At 36.5% G+C, this 16,726-nt stretch overlaps 2 protein-coding genes across 6 annotated transcripts; both read left to right on the forward strand.

Moving 5' to 3' along the window:
* The first annotated feature begins 4 nt into the window (after positions 1–4).
* On the forward strand, positions 5–2,769 carry LOC104907039 (uncharacterized). 2 transcript variants are annotated; one of them, XM_048642659.2, is made up of 2 exons: positions 5–398; positions 1,379–2,769. In XM_048642659.2, the coding sequence occupies exon 2, from the start codon at positions 1,381–1,383 to the stop codon at positions 1,969–1,971; it is 591 nt and encodes a 196-aa protein (XP_048498616.1). In that variant the 5' UTR covers positions 5–398; positions 1,379–1,380; the 3' UTR covers positions 1,972–2,769. The 2 variants fall into 2 exon arrangements, with proteins under 2 accessions (XP_048498616.1, XP_010694193.2); XM_010695891.4 differs by having other exon boundaries at positions 6–398; positions 1,298–2,769.
* A 3,478-nt stretch (positions 2,770–6,247) lies between these two features.
* LOC104907040 (uncharacterized) lies at positions 6,248–14,681 on the forward strand. Of its 4 annotated transcripts, none has more exons than XM_010695895.4 (13): positions 6,248–6,519; positions 9,177–9,281; positions 9,658–10,268; positions 10,353–10,586; positions 10,701–10,949; positions 11,028–11,411; positions 12,148–12,402; positions 12,944–13,401; positions 13,492–13,683; positions 13,796–13,906; positions 14,003–14,072; positions 14,161–14,259; positions 14,343–14,681. In XM_010695895.4, the coding sequence occupies exons 3-13, from the start codon at positions 9,660–9,662 to the stop codon at positions 14,442–14,444; spliced, it is 2,763 nt and encodes a 920-aa protein (XP_010694197.2). In that variant the 5' UTR covers positions 6,248–6,519; positions 9,177–9,281; positions 9,658–9,659; the 3' UTR covers positions 14,445–14,681. The 4 variants fall into 4 exon arrangements, with proteins under 4 accessions (XP_010694197.2, XP_010694196.2, XP_048498617.1 ...); XM_010695894.4 differs by having other exon boundaries at positions 9,197–9,281; XM_048642660.2 differs by lacking the exon at positions 9,177–9,281 and having other exon boundaries at positions 6,248–6,451.
* The last annotated feature ends 2,045 nt before the right edge of the window (positions 14,682–16,726 follow it).

Raw genomic sequence — 16,726 nt, forward strand, 5'->3', positions numbered from 1 at the left:
TTTTTCCTTCCGTTGTCAGATCTTCTTCCCTACCTCCAACCTTCGACCCCTCCCCCTCAAATTCCGCCTTCTGCCGGCCTAACGTTGACTAGTCGAACCACCTTCTACTCATACTTAATTTTATCCCCAACATTATCTCTGTCTCTGACATAACCAATTAATTAAAAATCATTCCCCAAATTCAAGCTTAAATTTATTTATTATCCAATACTTAATTACTTACTTAAATTCCAAAATCCACAATCCCATTTTATAAATATTTGTTATCTTTCCTTTGTAATTTTGGGAGTATTTTACTATTTCATAGTACTATATTTCGTGGACACCCCTTCTTTCATAAAGGACAAGTTCAAGATTTTTTTCCAGCTAAAGTTTCAAGTTTCTGGGTAAATTGTTGGGTAAGTCCCCTGAATCTTCTATCAGCTTTTTTCTTTTCAATGATCTGATCTTTCATTAAGTTGAGCTTTATGTTGTGCACTTTAGATCTCATTTTCTTATATCTTTTGTAGTTACAAGTTTTGCAATTTTCTGGGTTTTTGAGAAATTACAGTGTTTTTTTGTAGTTTAATTTTTGGCTGTTTAGTCCTAATGAGTGGTTGATTGCTGAAATTTTATCATATATGTTGATGGGTATTTGTTTGATTTTGGCATCATTGTCTAAAAAGGTGTTTTTGTCATCATAACATCTAAATTTTGACTAAAAATCCACAATTTCTGTTTTCCCTTGTTTTCCTAAAGTCTAATCATTACAGCTAATTACATGGGTTACCATCATTTCTAGGACATTATATGTTGTGGATCCTTTTGAAATAGAGGTTAACTTGGAAATTTAAAATTCTTTCCTTTAATTTTGCCCTGTAAAAAATTGTTACTTCTGCTTTGAATCAAAAGTGTGCTGCTAAATTCTCACTTATTGTGCTCGAGGTCACTTATTGTTTAGTTCTAATTGGTAATTTGAGATAAAGTTTGTGTCAGTTTGTTTTATGCTATATATTGGTGTTGATTCTCCCTATTCGAAGTTAAATCGAAAACTTGTCGATGCAATATGCAATTCTGCTTGATTGAGACATAATTTGGTAACCTTCTCTATTGTTTGTTGTTGAATTGTTCTTCGTTTAGGTACATTTTTATAGAATTTTATGGGCAACTGTGAATTGTTTTGTTTCACATGAATTCACAATAGCTCCCATCTGCAAGAATCCAAGATTAATATGTAGCTGAAACTTTAAGGAGGTTTAACTTTGACATAAAATTAATGTATACAAACACATTTGACATCTAGAGTACGCACTTGCAGGCCGTCGCCAATGTTGATTGTGTAGTTCAACATCTTTCCAACTCGCTTAAAGGGTCAGAAACACTAAAATCAATAATTCAGGGATGAAGAACATGTCTCCGACACTGGAAGCAATCCGAGGTGGTGGAGGTTCCATCAAGGTAGGCGCCATTGGAACAATTAGTTCTTTGATGACGAGGGAAATCGAATCTTCATCAAGCTCCACATCATCCCCACGTACCCCGGCTCGCAGTGTTCGTGGTAATGGTCCTCTAAAGCCACGGAAATCAATGACTGAAGCAAGCAGCAGTAGCACTACCTCCAGTACTAAGCGTAGAACCCCTGAAGTTCTCAAATCAACAAAAAGCCAAAATCCTAGCACTATAAATCCTAAACAACCTAAACAAAAGACACCACTGGAAGACGTGGGAAATAATAGCACTGATAGCCCGCGAATCAGCAAAAGAAGCCCAGATTCATCAGGCAAACCACGAAGCCAAAAACGTAGTTATCACATCCCTATGCTTGGTTCTGAAAACATCCATTTGGAGAAAACTCCTATTCGGGAAAAATCCACGAAGAAAGGTTTTAATGTTGTTGATATAGTGGACATACACTGCGGGAACCCAGGAGGTTCATTAAGCAATAGACTGAAAAAGCTTAACTTTTCAAAGCTTTCTCACAGCTTCATGTAGTCGAACATTTTGATTTTCCATCAGTCGGTCTTCAGGTTTTTGTAGTTAAACTCAACAGTAGAGTTTAACCTTCTGCTATTTGAAACTTCAACCATTGAACACATGTTTGATAAGAAGAACTTGCTCGCACCTCGTTTCTTCTTCTTTTGTGAGAGCACCACTAATTTGGAATTGGGTTCTCTTGCAATATCTCTACTACAGCCTACCTGATCTTTTTGACAGTAGTATGTTATCTCCTGCATTATGAGGGAGCCAACAGTTCCTTTGGTGCCGATTTCGATTGGAGTTTTCGTAGCCATTTGTTTATGCAATTTCTATGGTTAAATTGGCCTGTGGGTTGTGAAGAGTAAACTTCTTGATTGGTCAGGTTGGTTGTTTATGGTATAGGGCTACTGCTAGATGGGTCTTATACTCGGAAGATTATGTTGTTCACATGAATTTGTTGCCTCATGTTCTTTATCTAAAGGTTATTGTCATGGGACTCTTTGGTAGGTGGAGCCTTGGAGCTAATATTGTTGATGGGATCACCATAATCTTGTGTTTGCAGGTATATCCGTATATGTAATATCAACTTGCAATCTTGCATTTAATTCCCTTGGTTTTAATAGCTCGGGCCCTTATTTATTTTGTTATGTAGTACAGGATGAGTTGGGAGCTAGGTGTTTAATACTTGTGTGACACTGTGATTATCGTCATAACAGTCGTTTTTGGCTGTTAAGTTGGGTCGACTTGACCTATGCGAGGTTATTGTTTCGATAGGATACTTATCTCTCACCAAATAAAGAAACTAGTTTTTCATTTTTGCTCATAAGGTGACAGATGAAAGCCTACCATTGCATGCTATGCAAGCTCCTTGTGAATTTGAAATTAACACTTGGTGTTTTGCATATTATTTGATACTTCATCAATTTAATTTTCGGTTCTTTTGAGAGCCACAAAGCGCATCAATGTTCGACTTGAGGCAAGGATAGGGCGTGACATCTAATTATTAGTAGGCACTTAGAATATTGAAGTATCATTACTTGGCAAGCTAATTACCAATGCAGTATTACTTAATTCTAATGTCAACACAACAATTTTTTAAGGTGAAAATATAAATTTTATTAATCGAAAGTCATACGATATTTACCGTCGATATTAAAGAAAAACAAAACACATCCTAATTTGATCAAATAAAGTTCCTCTACGATATAACTATAATAATAAAGAACCAGTTGTGACAATATACTATAGCCATTGTTTGTACGCTGAATCATGCAGTCTTCTATAAGAGTGTCTATCATTCTGACATAATTTTGAGAAGATAATTCTATATTGTATCGCGTAGATATCGTTCGAATCCTCAATACTAATTGCAAATTATATAACAAATCAGCCATAAACTGCATCTTTTAAACAAATCATAGGAACCCAACTTTAAACTCCGACAAGGGTATACTACTAAATCAAACTCTAAACTCCCATTAGAGGAGACAAAGAATCCAATAATTACGTAGAAAGCTCTAAAACAAAGAGAGAAAAAGGATCAATATTAACTAAAACTAGAAAAATAAGTGCGTAATAGTATATTTTAACTTGCTGAAAAAAATTAGGACTTTTAAGGAGAAAAAAGGAGAGGAAAAAAGAAACGACTATATTTTAACACTCACTATGATTAACTCATAAAAGATATGGTAACACAATAACTAATATTATTTAATCGTGTTTCTTTTTCAAAACTAAGAACATGGTTTCTTTTTGAAAGTAATATGAATCAGTTATTGTTTTGGGAACCATATACAATTCATACATGTCTAACTAAGAATCAAAATAAAGTAATATCTAAAAGATCTTTTTTTTTTCCTTGTCTTAGTAATTATGGATATATAATCTTTCAAATCACTAATAAATAAAAGTGAGGTATATGAGTTAATGCTAAGTATTTCACAACTTCAATTTGTATGGATTTGTCATTTCTGTAATTTCATTTCGTGAAAGACTCATAACACAACGTATTAGAGATAGTATAAATATTGACTGGAGATGGCAATGAGTCAGTTTTGGACCAAATTATGCTACATTCAAATTATTATAAATGGATTTATATCGATTCAGACCCCTTGACGAAAATTACATTTAGATATGAATCTATTTTGATCCAATGAATTTGGATATGAATCTAAATATTGTGACATTTTGCTTTTCAAACACAAAAACAACAAAGTGACTAATATTTTTGCAACAAAGTAAACACTCTCTTAACTTTATAAATTGTTCATAAAAAAAAACAACGATTTTTTCACCATATACCCTCGAATTTTCAAAAAATTCACCAGATACCCCCATGTTTTCAAAATTCACAAGATACCCCTTAATTTTATGTAAATACACTCAAATACCCTTACTGACTAATGGCATTAAATATCGTTAGTCTTAACTATAATTAACCTTAACCTAGCTAAACCATAAAACTTAACTCCTAACTAACCCTAACCTCTAACTTTAACCCCTCCCCCTGTCGATTTCCCCCAGCTCTGTTCTACTCTAATTTTTGCCAGCTATCCTGCCTGGAGAGATTGTAAAGTAGAAGTTAGGGTGGGGTTCTGCTCTGCTCGTGACGGGGTGGGTGGGATTATGGGCTCTACTCGCGACGAGGGGTGAGGTGGGGTGGGAGGGGGGGTTACGGGCTCTGCTCGCGAAGTGGGGTGGGGTTCTAGGCTCGCGACGAGGGGTGGGGGTGGGGGTGGAGGTGGGAGAGAGGGGTGCTGCTGGGGTGGGGGAGGGGTGCTGGCGGGGTGGGGGATGCCAGGGGGTGGTGGGAGGGTGGGGAGGGAGGGTTAGGGTTAAAGTTAGTGGTTAAGGTTACTTAGGAGTTAGGTTTTAGTTAGGTTAATTAGGGTTTGGTTACGGGTTAATTATAATTAAGACTAACGACGGTTAACGTCATTAGTCATTAAGGTTATTTGGGTATATTTACATAAAACTGAGAGGTACATTATGAATTTTGAAAACATGGGGGATATCTGGTGAATTTTTTGAAAACTCGAGGGTATCTGGAGAAAAAATTATAATTCATCATCTATATCTGGTGAAAAAACCATAATTCATCATATATGTACCCTCATGTTTTCAAAATTCACAAGGTATCCCCCATGTTTTCAAGGTACCCCTTAATTTTTATGTAAATACACCCAAATACCCTTAATGACTAACGTCGTTAGCGGTCGTTAGTATTAACTGCAATTAACCCCTAATTAAATCCTAATTAACTTAACTAAACCTAACTCCTAACCTCTATCTTTAACCCTAACCCTAAACCCCCTCCCCCACCCTCCCACCACCCCCTGACAACACCCCACACAAACAACCCCCTTCCCCCACCCTCCCCTCAGACCCTCATCCCTTTGGCACCCCCCCTCCGTCGAATTACAAAAAGTTGATATTTGAATAATACACATTGAGATGAATCAACAAGATTTCACATGACTATGTTTTGCTAAAATACAAATTACAAGAGATAATCAAAGTCATATATATCAATAGTGTCAAAAGTCAAAACGGGTAAATTAATAAAAATCAGAGGTATTTTTTAACAGGAAATTCATCATATCTTAAAAATTGGATTTATGTAAATAGGAAAATTTGCACAAAACCACCTTAAGTTTTCACTTATTTAGAAACTCCCACCTTTATGTTTTTTTTCCTAAATTTCCACCCAAATTTTATAAAACCTTTATAAACTCCTACCACTTAACGGATTTTGCCAAACTTCGTTAGTGGTGGGACCCACAACAATTATTTTTTTTTGCTTTTCCCTCCAAATAACTCACTTCCCTCATCCATCTCTCCAAAAATGCAATTTTAGGAGTGTAGGAAGCTCAGATGAAGAAGCAGATAACTATCCTTTCTTTAATGCAGATGTTGACTTCAAAAGAGGTATAAAATTGCAAATTGGCTTGAAGTTTTTGGAGAAATGAATGAGGGAAATGAGTTGTTTGGAGGGAAAAACAAAAGAAATAACTGATGTGGGTCCCACCACTTAACGGATTTTGCCAAATCCGTTAAGTGGTGGGAGTTTATAAAAGTTTTGTAAAGTTTAGGTGGAAATTTAGGAAAAAAAAATGTAAAGGTGAGAGTTTGTAAATGAGTGAAAACTTAAGGTGGTTTTGTGTAAAATTTCCATGTAAATATCCAATGCCAATTTAACAGATATGGATCAGGTCCAAGATCTATGTATCTCAATAAAGTACTAGTAACTTTGGGCTTTGTGGAAAAAAAAAATAAAAATACAAATGACAAAAAGGCGGAAGTACTATCTTTATCACAATTGCTTCGGTTCTTCCCTTAAAAAAAATTGAAATAAGGGAATTCATTAGCTTCGTACTCTCTCTCATAGTCTCATTCAACTTCTTTAGTTGAATTTGCTCTATAACTTTCTGGGCATCTCTTATAACGTAAGTGGGTCCACCTTCACCTGTATTACCGCCAAACTGAGAAACTTGTGAGTCAATTTTAATGCTGATTTATTGACGAATTTAACATTCAGATTCAGCAGCCCAGTTTAATTAGGTATTTGCTTCTACTTTTTTCTTGCATGCTGATTCTTTGATGAATTGGTACTATTTGCCCAATTATATGCTTGTTTTCACTACTGTTTCTGCTTCAAATGCCGTATATTTGTTGATTAGGTTTGGTTGTCTGTTGATTTGATTAATTATGACTGTTGATAGTTGATAGGAGTTGTTAAACACGGCTCGATTTTACTTATCATTAATGATGAATGATGAGTAAATCCCTTTATGCCCTAGTGCCCTTACTTACCATTCAACTAGATGTACCAAAATTTTGATGCAACCTGAAATCGACTCGTAAATATGATCCAGCAATATTGGGTTTTGAAGACAAAGTTATGACCTGAAAATTGACAATAACCAAACTCGACAAGTCGAAGATTAATGGGTAAAAACCTCACCTGGTCGACTGAAACCAAGGTTTGGAAGTGAACTTTGAAACATTTTAGTCTTGAATTAGGGCAAAGAGAAAGTTCTATTGTACTTTCTTTATGTTTGACATTGTACATGTGAGATGGTGTCTAATTTGGATTAGTTGTTATTTTAGTGTTTTAAATTCATACATTGTTGAATCAAGTTCAAGGAATCAAAGTAGTCTATGATTATGAGTTGTTTTAGATGATATTATTCACGTATTGGCATTGCATTTTGCATACATACACGATAACTATTTATTAGTTTATACATTGTAAATAATGAACACAATGACTTATGCCCGTGCTGATACTTTAATCGACCCGACCTTAAATAGACTCGATTCCAAACTAAACTGATAAAAAATCGACCATTTTGCCAAGTCCAAACCCAACCCACTAAAATGTGGGGGTATTTATGATGAAATCAAAACTTTATTTCTGGGGGTATTTATGGTGAAATCAAAACTTAGCTTCCTTGCTTCAATATACGTGTTGTCGTTGTTTTGCAGCCTTAAACCTGGGTATTGTACTTGCTTTAAAGTATCCGAACCCCCTGAAGTTCCAGTTCGTCGTCTCTGACCCACTCCCTTGTGCCAATATTCGTGTTGTCGTTGTTTTGCAGGCTTAAACTTGGTATTGCACTTGCTTTAAAGCATCCTAACCCCCTAAAGTCCCACTTTGTCGTCTCGGACCCACCCATTGCTTGCTATGCACTTAGAATCTGTCCACATAAGCCAAATTTGCATTCCTGTTGATGACAGGAAAGAGTCTCCCCGTTTTTGTGAACAAAAATCTTTTATGTGCACACAAGCCCCATTCTGTGCTAGGCTTAAACCCTTGCTGTTAGATTAGTTGCAGAGGGAGGTGGGTAGCTGCTGAAAGAGTATGAACAGTGTTGCATGCCCATGTATCATCTAGGTGCAAAACTTGAAGGGAGATGTCAAAGCCAACACTTGAAGAGATTAGTTGAAAGGATTATACTCAAGGCTGAAGAGACAAGCAGATGAACAAATGAGACATTTGTCGAGGGTGTAGCCATCTAACTCGATTTATATGTGGGCTTTGCAACAAGAAACTCTGCTACTTGTACAAATACATCGCAACAGAGAACAGTGAGCGTTCGATTGAAGTCCCAATTTCCCGAACACTCTTTTCTCCTCTTTCATCCTTTATGAAACTTGAAAGTTGAAACTTTTCTACACCTAAACGACACTGAACCTCCAGTCACTGGCACCTTTTCCCCTACTTTTATCCTTTATGAAACTTAAATCCCTTCAACACCTTTGTCGACTTTTAATCACCAATTGCTGGCAACCGGAAACAAGTCCCTAAAGGCACCGTCCATCACTACTCTCTACCATCTCTCTCTCTCTCTCTCTCTTTCATCTTCTCAAGTTAGGTTTTCCACTTAAAATAACCACACCTCACTACCATCCACCATTTTGCACCACCTCTCACCACCTCTTTTATTTTGGTACCACATACTCTGTCTTATATTTTGTGGAAAGTTGTTTTTTCTTCTAAATATCATTCTTTGATGCATGAATTAATAACCTTTGTTCTGAATCTAATTATGTCAATTACTGATCATTGGTTGTAACTTGTTACACAGCTTAAATTGTAGAATATATTGATATTGCAACTAAAATGTTATAAGATCATTATTATAAGCTTTTATGCAATTGTAATATACTTTTGGCAGTGCATACCAAGTGTGCAATGAAATTATATATTGAATTTTTTATGATACTTAGTGACATTTGATGGCTGACGATTATTATTATGTTCCAACATATCCTAATGCATGTGTTATTCATGTTATCTTTACTTTGTTATTACTTAAAGTACATGCATGCTAAAAATAAGGTTTAATTGCTTAAGCTCTTACTTGATGTTTTAAGATGCAATCATCATTTGTATTACAGGTCCATTATAAAATATGATATGTACTAGAAGTATAATGCTAATCCAGCCAACTTTATTTAGTTACTTACTTTTAACATTATATCATGTGTTAGTGCATTGTAGTTTCATTGGAATCTTTAGACATTAGTATCAATTTGGAGTCATTTGAGAGCATAGGATTTTTATGGTTTTGACACCAATATATATTCTCCTTAACCCTCTCTCCATCCCCCAATTTATAGTCCTTTCAATCAGGTTCTTTGATGTAAGTTTTGTGCTTCCATTTTCTTGTACAATTAATAGTTCTTTGTATACTAATTTTATCATAATATAGAATGACCAATATGAATACAGACATTACATATGGTGAGAGATTGGGGAGACTTCCTGAATGGCTTGTAGATTGTCTTGATTGCTGATTTGGGTATTGATTTTTGAGGTATGCACATCATTAAGTGTGTCATTATCATGAGCTACCCATTCAAGACTTTATAATTTTTTATTTTTCGGTTTCAATGAAGAAGATCTCAGCTAGTTGTATGATGAGATGTCCCCTCTTGTACATGTGAATAAATAATTATCTACCTCTTTAGATAAGAGAGCCAGTAATAAATGTTACTGGATTTTCCTTAGAGTTGAAAAGTATGCATAAATTCATTTGTGGATTTACACTAACAAGGGGTTAGTTTGAGCAACAAGGATCTTCGGAAGCATGCATTTCTGTACCAAAATAGTTCGTGGGTTTGGTAAACGAGTCACTCAATATTGATAGACTTACATGTGGGTTTTGTTTTGTGTCTCCAATATGTTTTCAGAAATGGATCGTCATTGGATGTATGGTAAACGCAACACGCTTGCATACTTCAATGGTCTTCAGGAGTTCTGTAAAATTGCTAAGAAACACCAACGGAGTACTAAGAATGACAGAATTTTTTGCCCTTGTCGTGATTGCAACAACTTGAAGAGGTTTAGTGATATAGACATCATAAAAGACCATTTGATTCGTCGTGGATTCAGGCAAGAATATCACGTATGGTTATGGCATGGTGAGAAATCAATTTCTGGGTCAAGTTATAGTGTAAGTAACAGTCAGCGGCTGGAGGGTGAGAGCGATGCTGGTACTTCTGAAAATAATGTTAGGGATGAAGATAGTGATACTGAGGAAGATAGGATGGTTGAGATAATGGATAAGGTAGGAGATCATTTAAGTAGACCGGGCAACAAACGGTGCAGGGGTCCTTCGAGAGGAGCTCAATTGAAGGAACCCATGTTTCTTGAGTATGACGATCTTGGTCAGCCAATGGGTGATTGGGAGCATGATTATGGGAAGCATCTTGGTAGGTGTGCTCTTAAAATTAACATCAATTTTAAGTCATACCGATTGGTGCCTGAAGGTGACAAACAAATATTTTGGCATGAGACGAAGGTAAGAATTGGATGTGACCATGTACATATAATGTAATTAACTTTAATGATTGCATTAAAATTGCTTAATTATTTAATTCTACAGGCTTTGTTCCACATTGAAGATGGCCCCAAAAGGGAAAAAGAGAAGTTGTTTCACTCTGGTGTGGCTTGGCGATTCAGAGATTTTAAGTCAAAGTTAGTAACTCGTTGGATCACTAAGACGCGGAAGCCTCCTAAATATGGTGCACACTTAATGCCTTGGGATGTTTACAAGGGTTTTATCACAAAGGAGGACTGGAAAAAATTTGAAGCAGATCGTATGACTGATGAGGCGAAGGTATTTATGTCATCAACGGATTTGAGATAGATGATGTTAGTTTCTTATTGACGTACAAAAATGTTCTTGATAAAATTATGAATAATGCTGATATATTCTCTCCTAATCCCATAGGCTGTTAGTGAAAGGGCAAGAAAGAATTCGAAACAAAACAAGCATCATCATCACTTGGGGCAGAAGAGTTACAAGAGGAGCAAAGAACAGTGGATCAAGGATGGAAGATACCCCACTGACACTAAGGGATCATTATCTGATAGAATAGCTAAACGAGGGTTGGACTGGATTTTGGCAAGAGAAGTGCCCGGTGAAGGAGGGACCTGGGTTATCACGAATGATGATACACGGAAAGTTGCCGAAAAATATGTATGTATCGCTGATCGAGATATTTATTGTGGTTGGTTGCCAATAATTATGTATATAACTGTTTTTAGTTGCAAATAGGAGGATTACACGCAGCAGCAAATTCAAGGGACTTTTGTTCCAGAGAGAAATGTGGATGCTTTGTGCATGGCCCTTGGCAAAGAAGATCATAATGGCCGTGTCTATGGAGTTGGGGGACTTAATATTGGTCTTCGGAAGGCCTTTGGCAAGCCAGAAGGTAAAGGCTGTGGGTTGAACCGAAGTAGGCAGTCAATGGAGGTGATAAAGGAGTCGATCAAAGCTTCCTTGAAAGAGGAGTTTGAACAGAGGTTGGAAGATCAGGTGACAATTGCAGTCAAGCGGCAATGGGCTTCCATGATGCAGCAGATGGGCGGTCTAACATTTCCTGAAGGCACCAGCTTGCCCCAAACTACCAATTCTGATCCATCGCCAGAATTGTTGAAGGTAAATAATTAGTGTATCACCACAGGCACTAGTATTAAGTTAACTACATAGTTGTTTGGAACTTGTAATTCATTTGAAATGCTAGATTTTACATTGAGCATTAATAACCATTCGTGTCAAATTTAATAATTTTATATGGGTAGTGATTGACAAGCATAAATAATTAAATCTATGGTTTCAGCTTTCAAATTCACTTCTAGTGTTTGGCTACTTAGGGGAATTTTTTGCAGAAATTTACACTTTGTAGAAAAATGCTGGAAAAATCACATATGTGAAAAATAGATGTGAGAAAGAACTACAGAGGCATATCTAGTAATCTAGAAAAGCGGAGAGGGAAAGAAAGAGATGAGGTAAATGTAGAAGATGACCTTGTTCTTCATCTCTGTCACATTTGTCTTCCCTCTTTTCTACCTGACTAATTTCTATAATTTCAGTAACTCACTGTCAAATCAGTGTTGATACTTTTCCCAAGGCTATCAAGGATGCATAAGTTGTAAGGGAGAAGAGAGGGGTTTTTTGGGGGGGGGGGGGAACAAAGTCACCATGAAGAATTTGGAATTCACAAGTTTTTCTTGGATTTTAAAATTCCTCATTCTAATCGGGTTCTAAAATTGTATTAGGAATGGTTGTCATATCCAATATTTAAGTTTTGGTGTTTCCCAAACATTATAAAGGATTTCAAAGAAACCACAGACCATAGTGTCATCCATTAAGCTATTGAACTCGCAATGTGTAGGCTTCGAAGGCATGCCATCTTGCTGTGTGGGATGCTTACTCGGGGGACAAAGTAGTTGTGGCAGGTGGCATAGCATATCCCAATGGGGATGGATCAATCATGCCTGACCACATGAAGGTGAAATTGAATGACCCTTACACCGAATTTTGCGACATTGAGCTTCCATTACCTACAGAGGAGGGTGCCACTACGGTGGGTGAAGCTCATGGTAGTTTTGTGCAATGGCCTGAGGCATTGGTGCTGTTCGAACATGAGGTAATAACTTGTATATGACTTCAGTTAATATAATTTGTCCCTACTTAAAATAATGTGACATATTCTGGTCTAATTATAATGTAATAGATCCTATTTTGCGTTAAGTTACGCGTTAATGACTTAGAATGGAAATACTTGCTCTAATTGACCCAAGATATACCAAAATAGCATTGTTTGACCCCACAATCACCCGATTTTCGTATTTAGAGATCCAGGATTTAATATGAGGCGGAGTTAGGTGATTTATAATTTTAAAGCCCGATTAAAGGGTATTTAGAATCGCATCTATTTCCTAAAGTGGACCAACTTTGTTCTAAATACGTCTTGATTGACTGAAATTGGACTACTTGACCTAACTGCTAGAAAGTAGACCACAATATCCTAGTTTGACCTAAATAGCTCAAGAATACATGATCAGCAACCTATGACCTAAGATTCCCCGATATGGCCAACTTTTATAAATCCCTTTTGTATTAATTAAAGGGCGTTTCAACCTATTTTGTTCAAATTGCCAATATTGATGGTTTAGACACGGTGTTAGGAAGCCACGTCAGAAAAGAAGAAGAAGTGTAAGGGGAAATGCAAAGAGAAAGTTGACAGCAGTGGTCTAGAGTCAGGGGAGTCGGAGCCAGCGGCCAATCATAAGGGGCCACTACAACAAGGGGACAACATCCTTGACTCTGTTGGTGAAAAAAGCAAATGCAAAGAGAAAATTGACAGCAGTGGTCTAGAATCAGGGGAGTCAGAGTCAGCAGCCAATCTTAAGGGGCCACTACAACAAATTGGAGATGACATCCTTGACTCTGTTGGTGAAAAAAGCAAGTTTTTGCATTATATCTTGGCGAGTCAACCTGAGCGATATGATGTCATGACCGTTCAGTTGGACACTGAAGTGTTGCACTTGGAAAAGGATGTTGAAATATTTGTCACAGCAGAGGACATCGCCTTATTACTCAGAGGGGAAAGGCTGAACATTTCTATGATTCAAGTCTTCATAATGTAAATATTTCAGTCTTAAGCCATTCAATGTAAATCCTAAATTTAGAACTCTCGTTTTTATTATAAATCTGACATGTCTTTGATGTACAGGTTTCTAGTTGACAAGTACAATTCTTCACTTGACGTGTCACATATTGGGTTCCTTTGTCCCCAAACAATCGCTGCATCTACCATCCGTGACGACCATCAAGCCACCACAGCCTACTTGAAAGAGTTTTTCTTATTCAGTAGGGATAGGGGTGATGCTGGGTGCAAACTCATATTGGCCCCATATTATGAAGAGTATATTATGGACTTCAAACTCATGATCTATTTCTATGTTTAATTGTGGTACAATATAAAGATTTTGCTAATAATAGTCGCCTAAAATTCAAAGATCTTTTGATTTATGCAGAGAGCATTGGATTCTCCTCGTGATTAATGTTGCATGCGGCAAAGTCTTCAAGTTTGATTCCTCAAGGCCTAAAAAGGAACGATCTTTGGCCATTAAAGACTCTTTGGATCGGTAAGTTGATTTTTATTTTTTTTTACTTTGTGTCTCAATCTATTGTTAGGAGTTTTTGTGCATGATGTCATATATTTATTACGTGCGTGAGGGCAGTGCTTACAGCGTTTATAAGGTTCAAGGTCGGAAGGGGCGCGGCTCAAAATTGAAATGGTTTTCTATTGAGGTATATCATCTTAGTTTACATACTATTGTTATGCCTTATAACTTGATGCATGTATATTAACATTTCATGATTTGTATTGGCAATTTAGTGCGCTAAACAAACAGTGGATACTGAGTGTGGCTACTATGTGATGAAGTTCATGCATGAGATAATCACGTCGTATAAAGATTGCCAAAATTTGGAAAAGGTGAGATATATAAGATTTTTATATAGCTCTTAAGTTGCTACACTGAATTTATTTCTAACTGAAGCTGCCGAATTGGTGTAAAGGAGTACCAAAGAAGAGATGAGCCCTACAATGATGAAGAAATCGATGAGGTTCGAGAGCAATGGGCAGCCTTTTTTACCAAGTATTTGTATAGACCTATGTAGTTGCTATTCTTGGTACTTTATCTAAACATCTAACACTTTGTAACTTAAAGAATCAATGTTGACGTACTTGGTTGGAAGCACTTCCTTCCATCTTGTGATAGGGGTTTGATTTTTTCCTTTTGCAAAGTGAGATCCCCCTAAATTTCCCCCACATGCGAGGGGTCTTTATCTTACCTCAATTTTTTTTTGTTAAACCTCTTAAATCTCAATTTCAGATGTTTACAAGTTTTTCCTGAATGTATGTGACTTGGTATGTATTATACTTCATCTCTCTAAAATGGCAAAATGTAAATGCCGCATTTGTTCCAACTCAACTCAAATTGCAATGCCTTTATATCTAGGAGTGACTCAGTGAGAAGTTTGTATTCGAGATTTGGCATGTTGTTTAATACCAACTTGGGTCATTTTGTGCATTACAAAGAAAGTTAACAAAAAAAAACTTTCATAAAAAAATCCAGAGTTTTGGCCCCTTATGACGTATGAATAGCCAAAGTAAACACAAGTATACACCAAGTGATTCAATAAAGAAACATTCCTGCTATTTGCCGTTTGTACTTATCGTATGTAACTTGTATTTATAAGGATAAATTGCATCTTACCACCTAGACTTTTCATGTTTTCAGAAACTCCCACCTTAACGATTTTTTTTTATAAATTTCCACCTACCATTTTCGGTTTTATTAAAAACTCCCACCACTTAACGATTTTTGTTAAATTTCATTAACAAAACCGTTTAGTGGGTCCCTCATATACATTTTGTTAACAAAATTGAACTTGAAATAGTTGCAAGTCTTTCCAAATAGTTATAATTCGTTCCAAACTTGCTCCAAAATTGTTGAGATTTTGCCCTTAAATTGATGAAATTGACTTCGATTTCAGCGTAAATTAATATAAAATGCATGTGAGGTCTACTTAACGGTTTTGTTAATGAAATTTAACAAAAATCGTTAAGTGGTGGGAGTTTTTAATAAAATTGGAAATGGTAGGTGGAAATTTATAAAAAAAATTCATTAAGGTGGGAGTTTCTAAAAACGTGAAAAGTTGAGGTGGTTTTGAACAAAAAATCCTATTTATAATGTAATTTTTTTTCCTTTGTTTCCCTCCTCTACTTCTTCTTCCATACCTCCCACTACCCACTCACCGCCATAAACCCCAACCCCCCGCTTTCCCCCCAGCCCACCCCCACTCCCAAACACCCCTTGCCGCCACCACACCTTCCCAACCCAAAGTCTCGTTGTACCCCCCCCCCCAAACGCGCATCCCTAATCCCCTCATACCCCCATGCGCAGCCCCCCAGCCCCAGGCACCCTTCCGCCACCGTTGCTCACCCTCCCATCCCCGACCCCCCTGTAGCCCCGCCACACGTGCAGCCCAGCCCCCCGCACCCCCTTCGCAGCTCCCCTCGACAACTCCCTTACAACCTCCTTTCTTCTTCCTCTTTCTCCGTTCCTCCTTTCCCGCTCTGCGATTTCAAATTGTTTTTTTACTGTTCACCATGGGACCGAAGGAAATTTCGGGTTCTGCCATAGTGGAAACGACTAATTTTTTCGATTCCACCATGGTAGAATCGAAAAATCGGTTTCTCCATGGCGGAATCGAATTGTATTTTGTTTCTACCGTGGCAGAACCAGAAAAAATGGTTCGTTCCCCATGGTGGAAATGAAAAATTGGTACGGTTCCTGCTAAAAATTATATGAATATTTTCATTTTTTTGAGTTAAATATACGTATAAAAATATGGATGGTGTTTAGTAAATATCGATAGTAAATAGCAAGTCACTTATTAAGATTAAATTGTACTTTGGTTTAGCCTTTTAAAATAGCTTGAATGGATTTGACACACAATAACTTATTTTGCAGCAGGTTTCGTATGATACAACTAGTTTTTATTTGATATAACCACTTTTTATGATTTAATCACCTTTTATATAGTTAGTTATTGTATGATATAGTTAGCTTATTTATATAGTCAATTTTTGCTTGATATGGTAGGTTTTCTTTGATATAGTAATTTTTTGTGAGAATTGTAATGTAGTTGGTTTGGGTTCACAATAAATATTATGAATACGGTTCGCTCAAGACCTTGTTGGTATATTTTTTTGCCTTATGAAGTAAAATTGAAAGATTTTTTTTTTGAACGGGAAATAAAGTTGAACGATTATATTGACCTATTATGTCATATAATATTTTGGAAGTTGTGTTATCATAATAATTGTATTTTCATTTAAAAAATAATTACAAATAAAACTATAATATTAAGTGATATAGTCTACCGAGAAGCTT

Source organism: Beta vulgaris, chromosome 4 (assembly GCF_026745355.1).
Source record: "Beta vulgaris subsp. vulgaris cultivar EL10 chromosome 4, EL10.2, whole genome shotgun sequence".
NCBI lineage: Eukaryota > Viridiplantae > Streptophyta > Magnoliopsida > Caryophyllales > Amaranthaceae > Beta > Beta vulgaris.

Coding starts and splice junctions, on each gene's coding strand:
- LOC104907039 (XM_048642659.2), top strand. CDS start 1,381: ATGAAGAACATGTCTCCGACACTGGAAGCAATCCGAGGTGGTGGAGGT.
- LOC104907040 (XM_010695895.4), top strand. CDS start 9,660: ATGGATCGTCATTGGATGTATGGTAAACGCAACACGCTTGCATACTTC. Junction 10,269..10,352: donor TATTTTGGCATGAGACGAAG/GTAAGAATTGGA, acceptor TTAATTCTACAG/GCTTTGTTCCACATTGAAGA. Junction 13,402..13,491: donor ATGATTCAAGTCTTCATAAT/GTAAATATTTCA, acceptor TTTGATGTACAG/GTTTCTAGTTGACAAGTACA.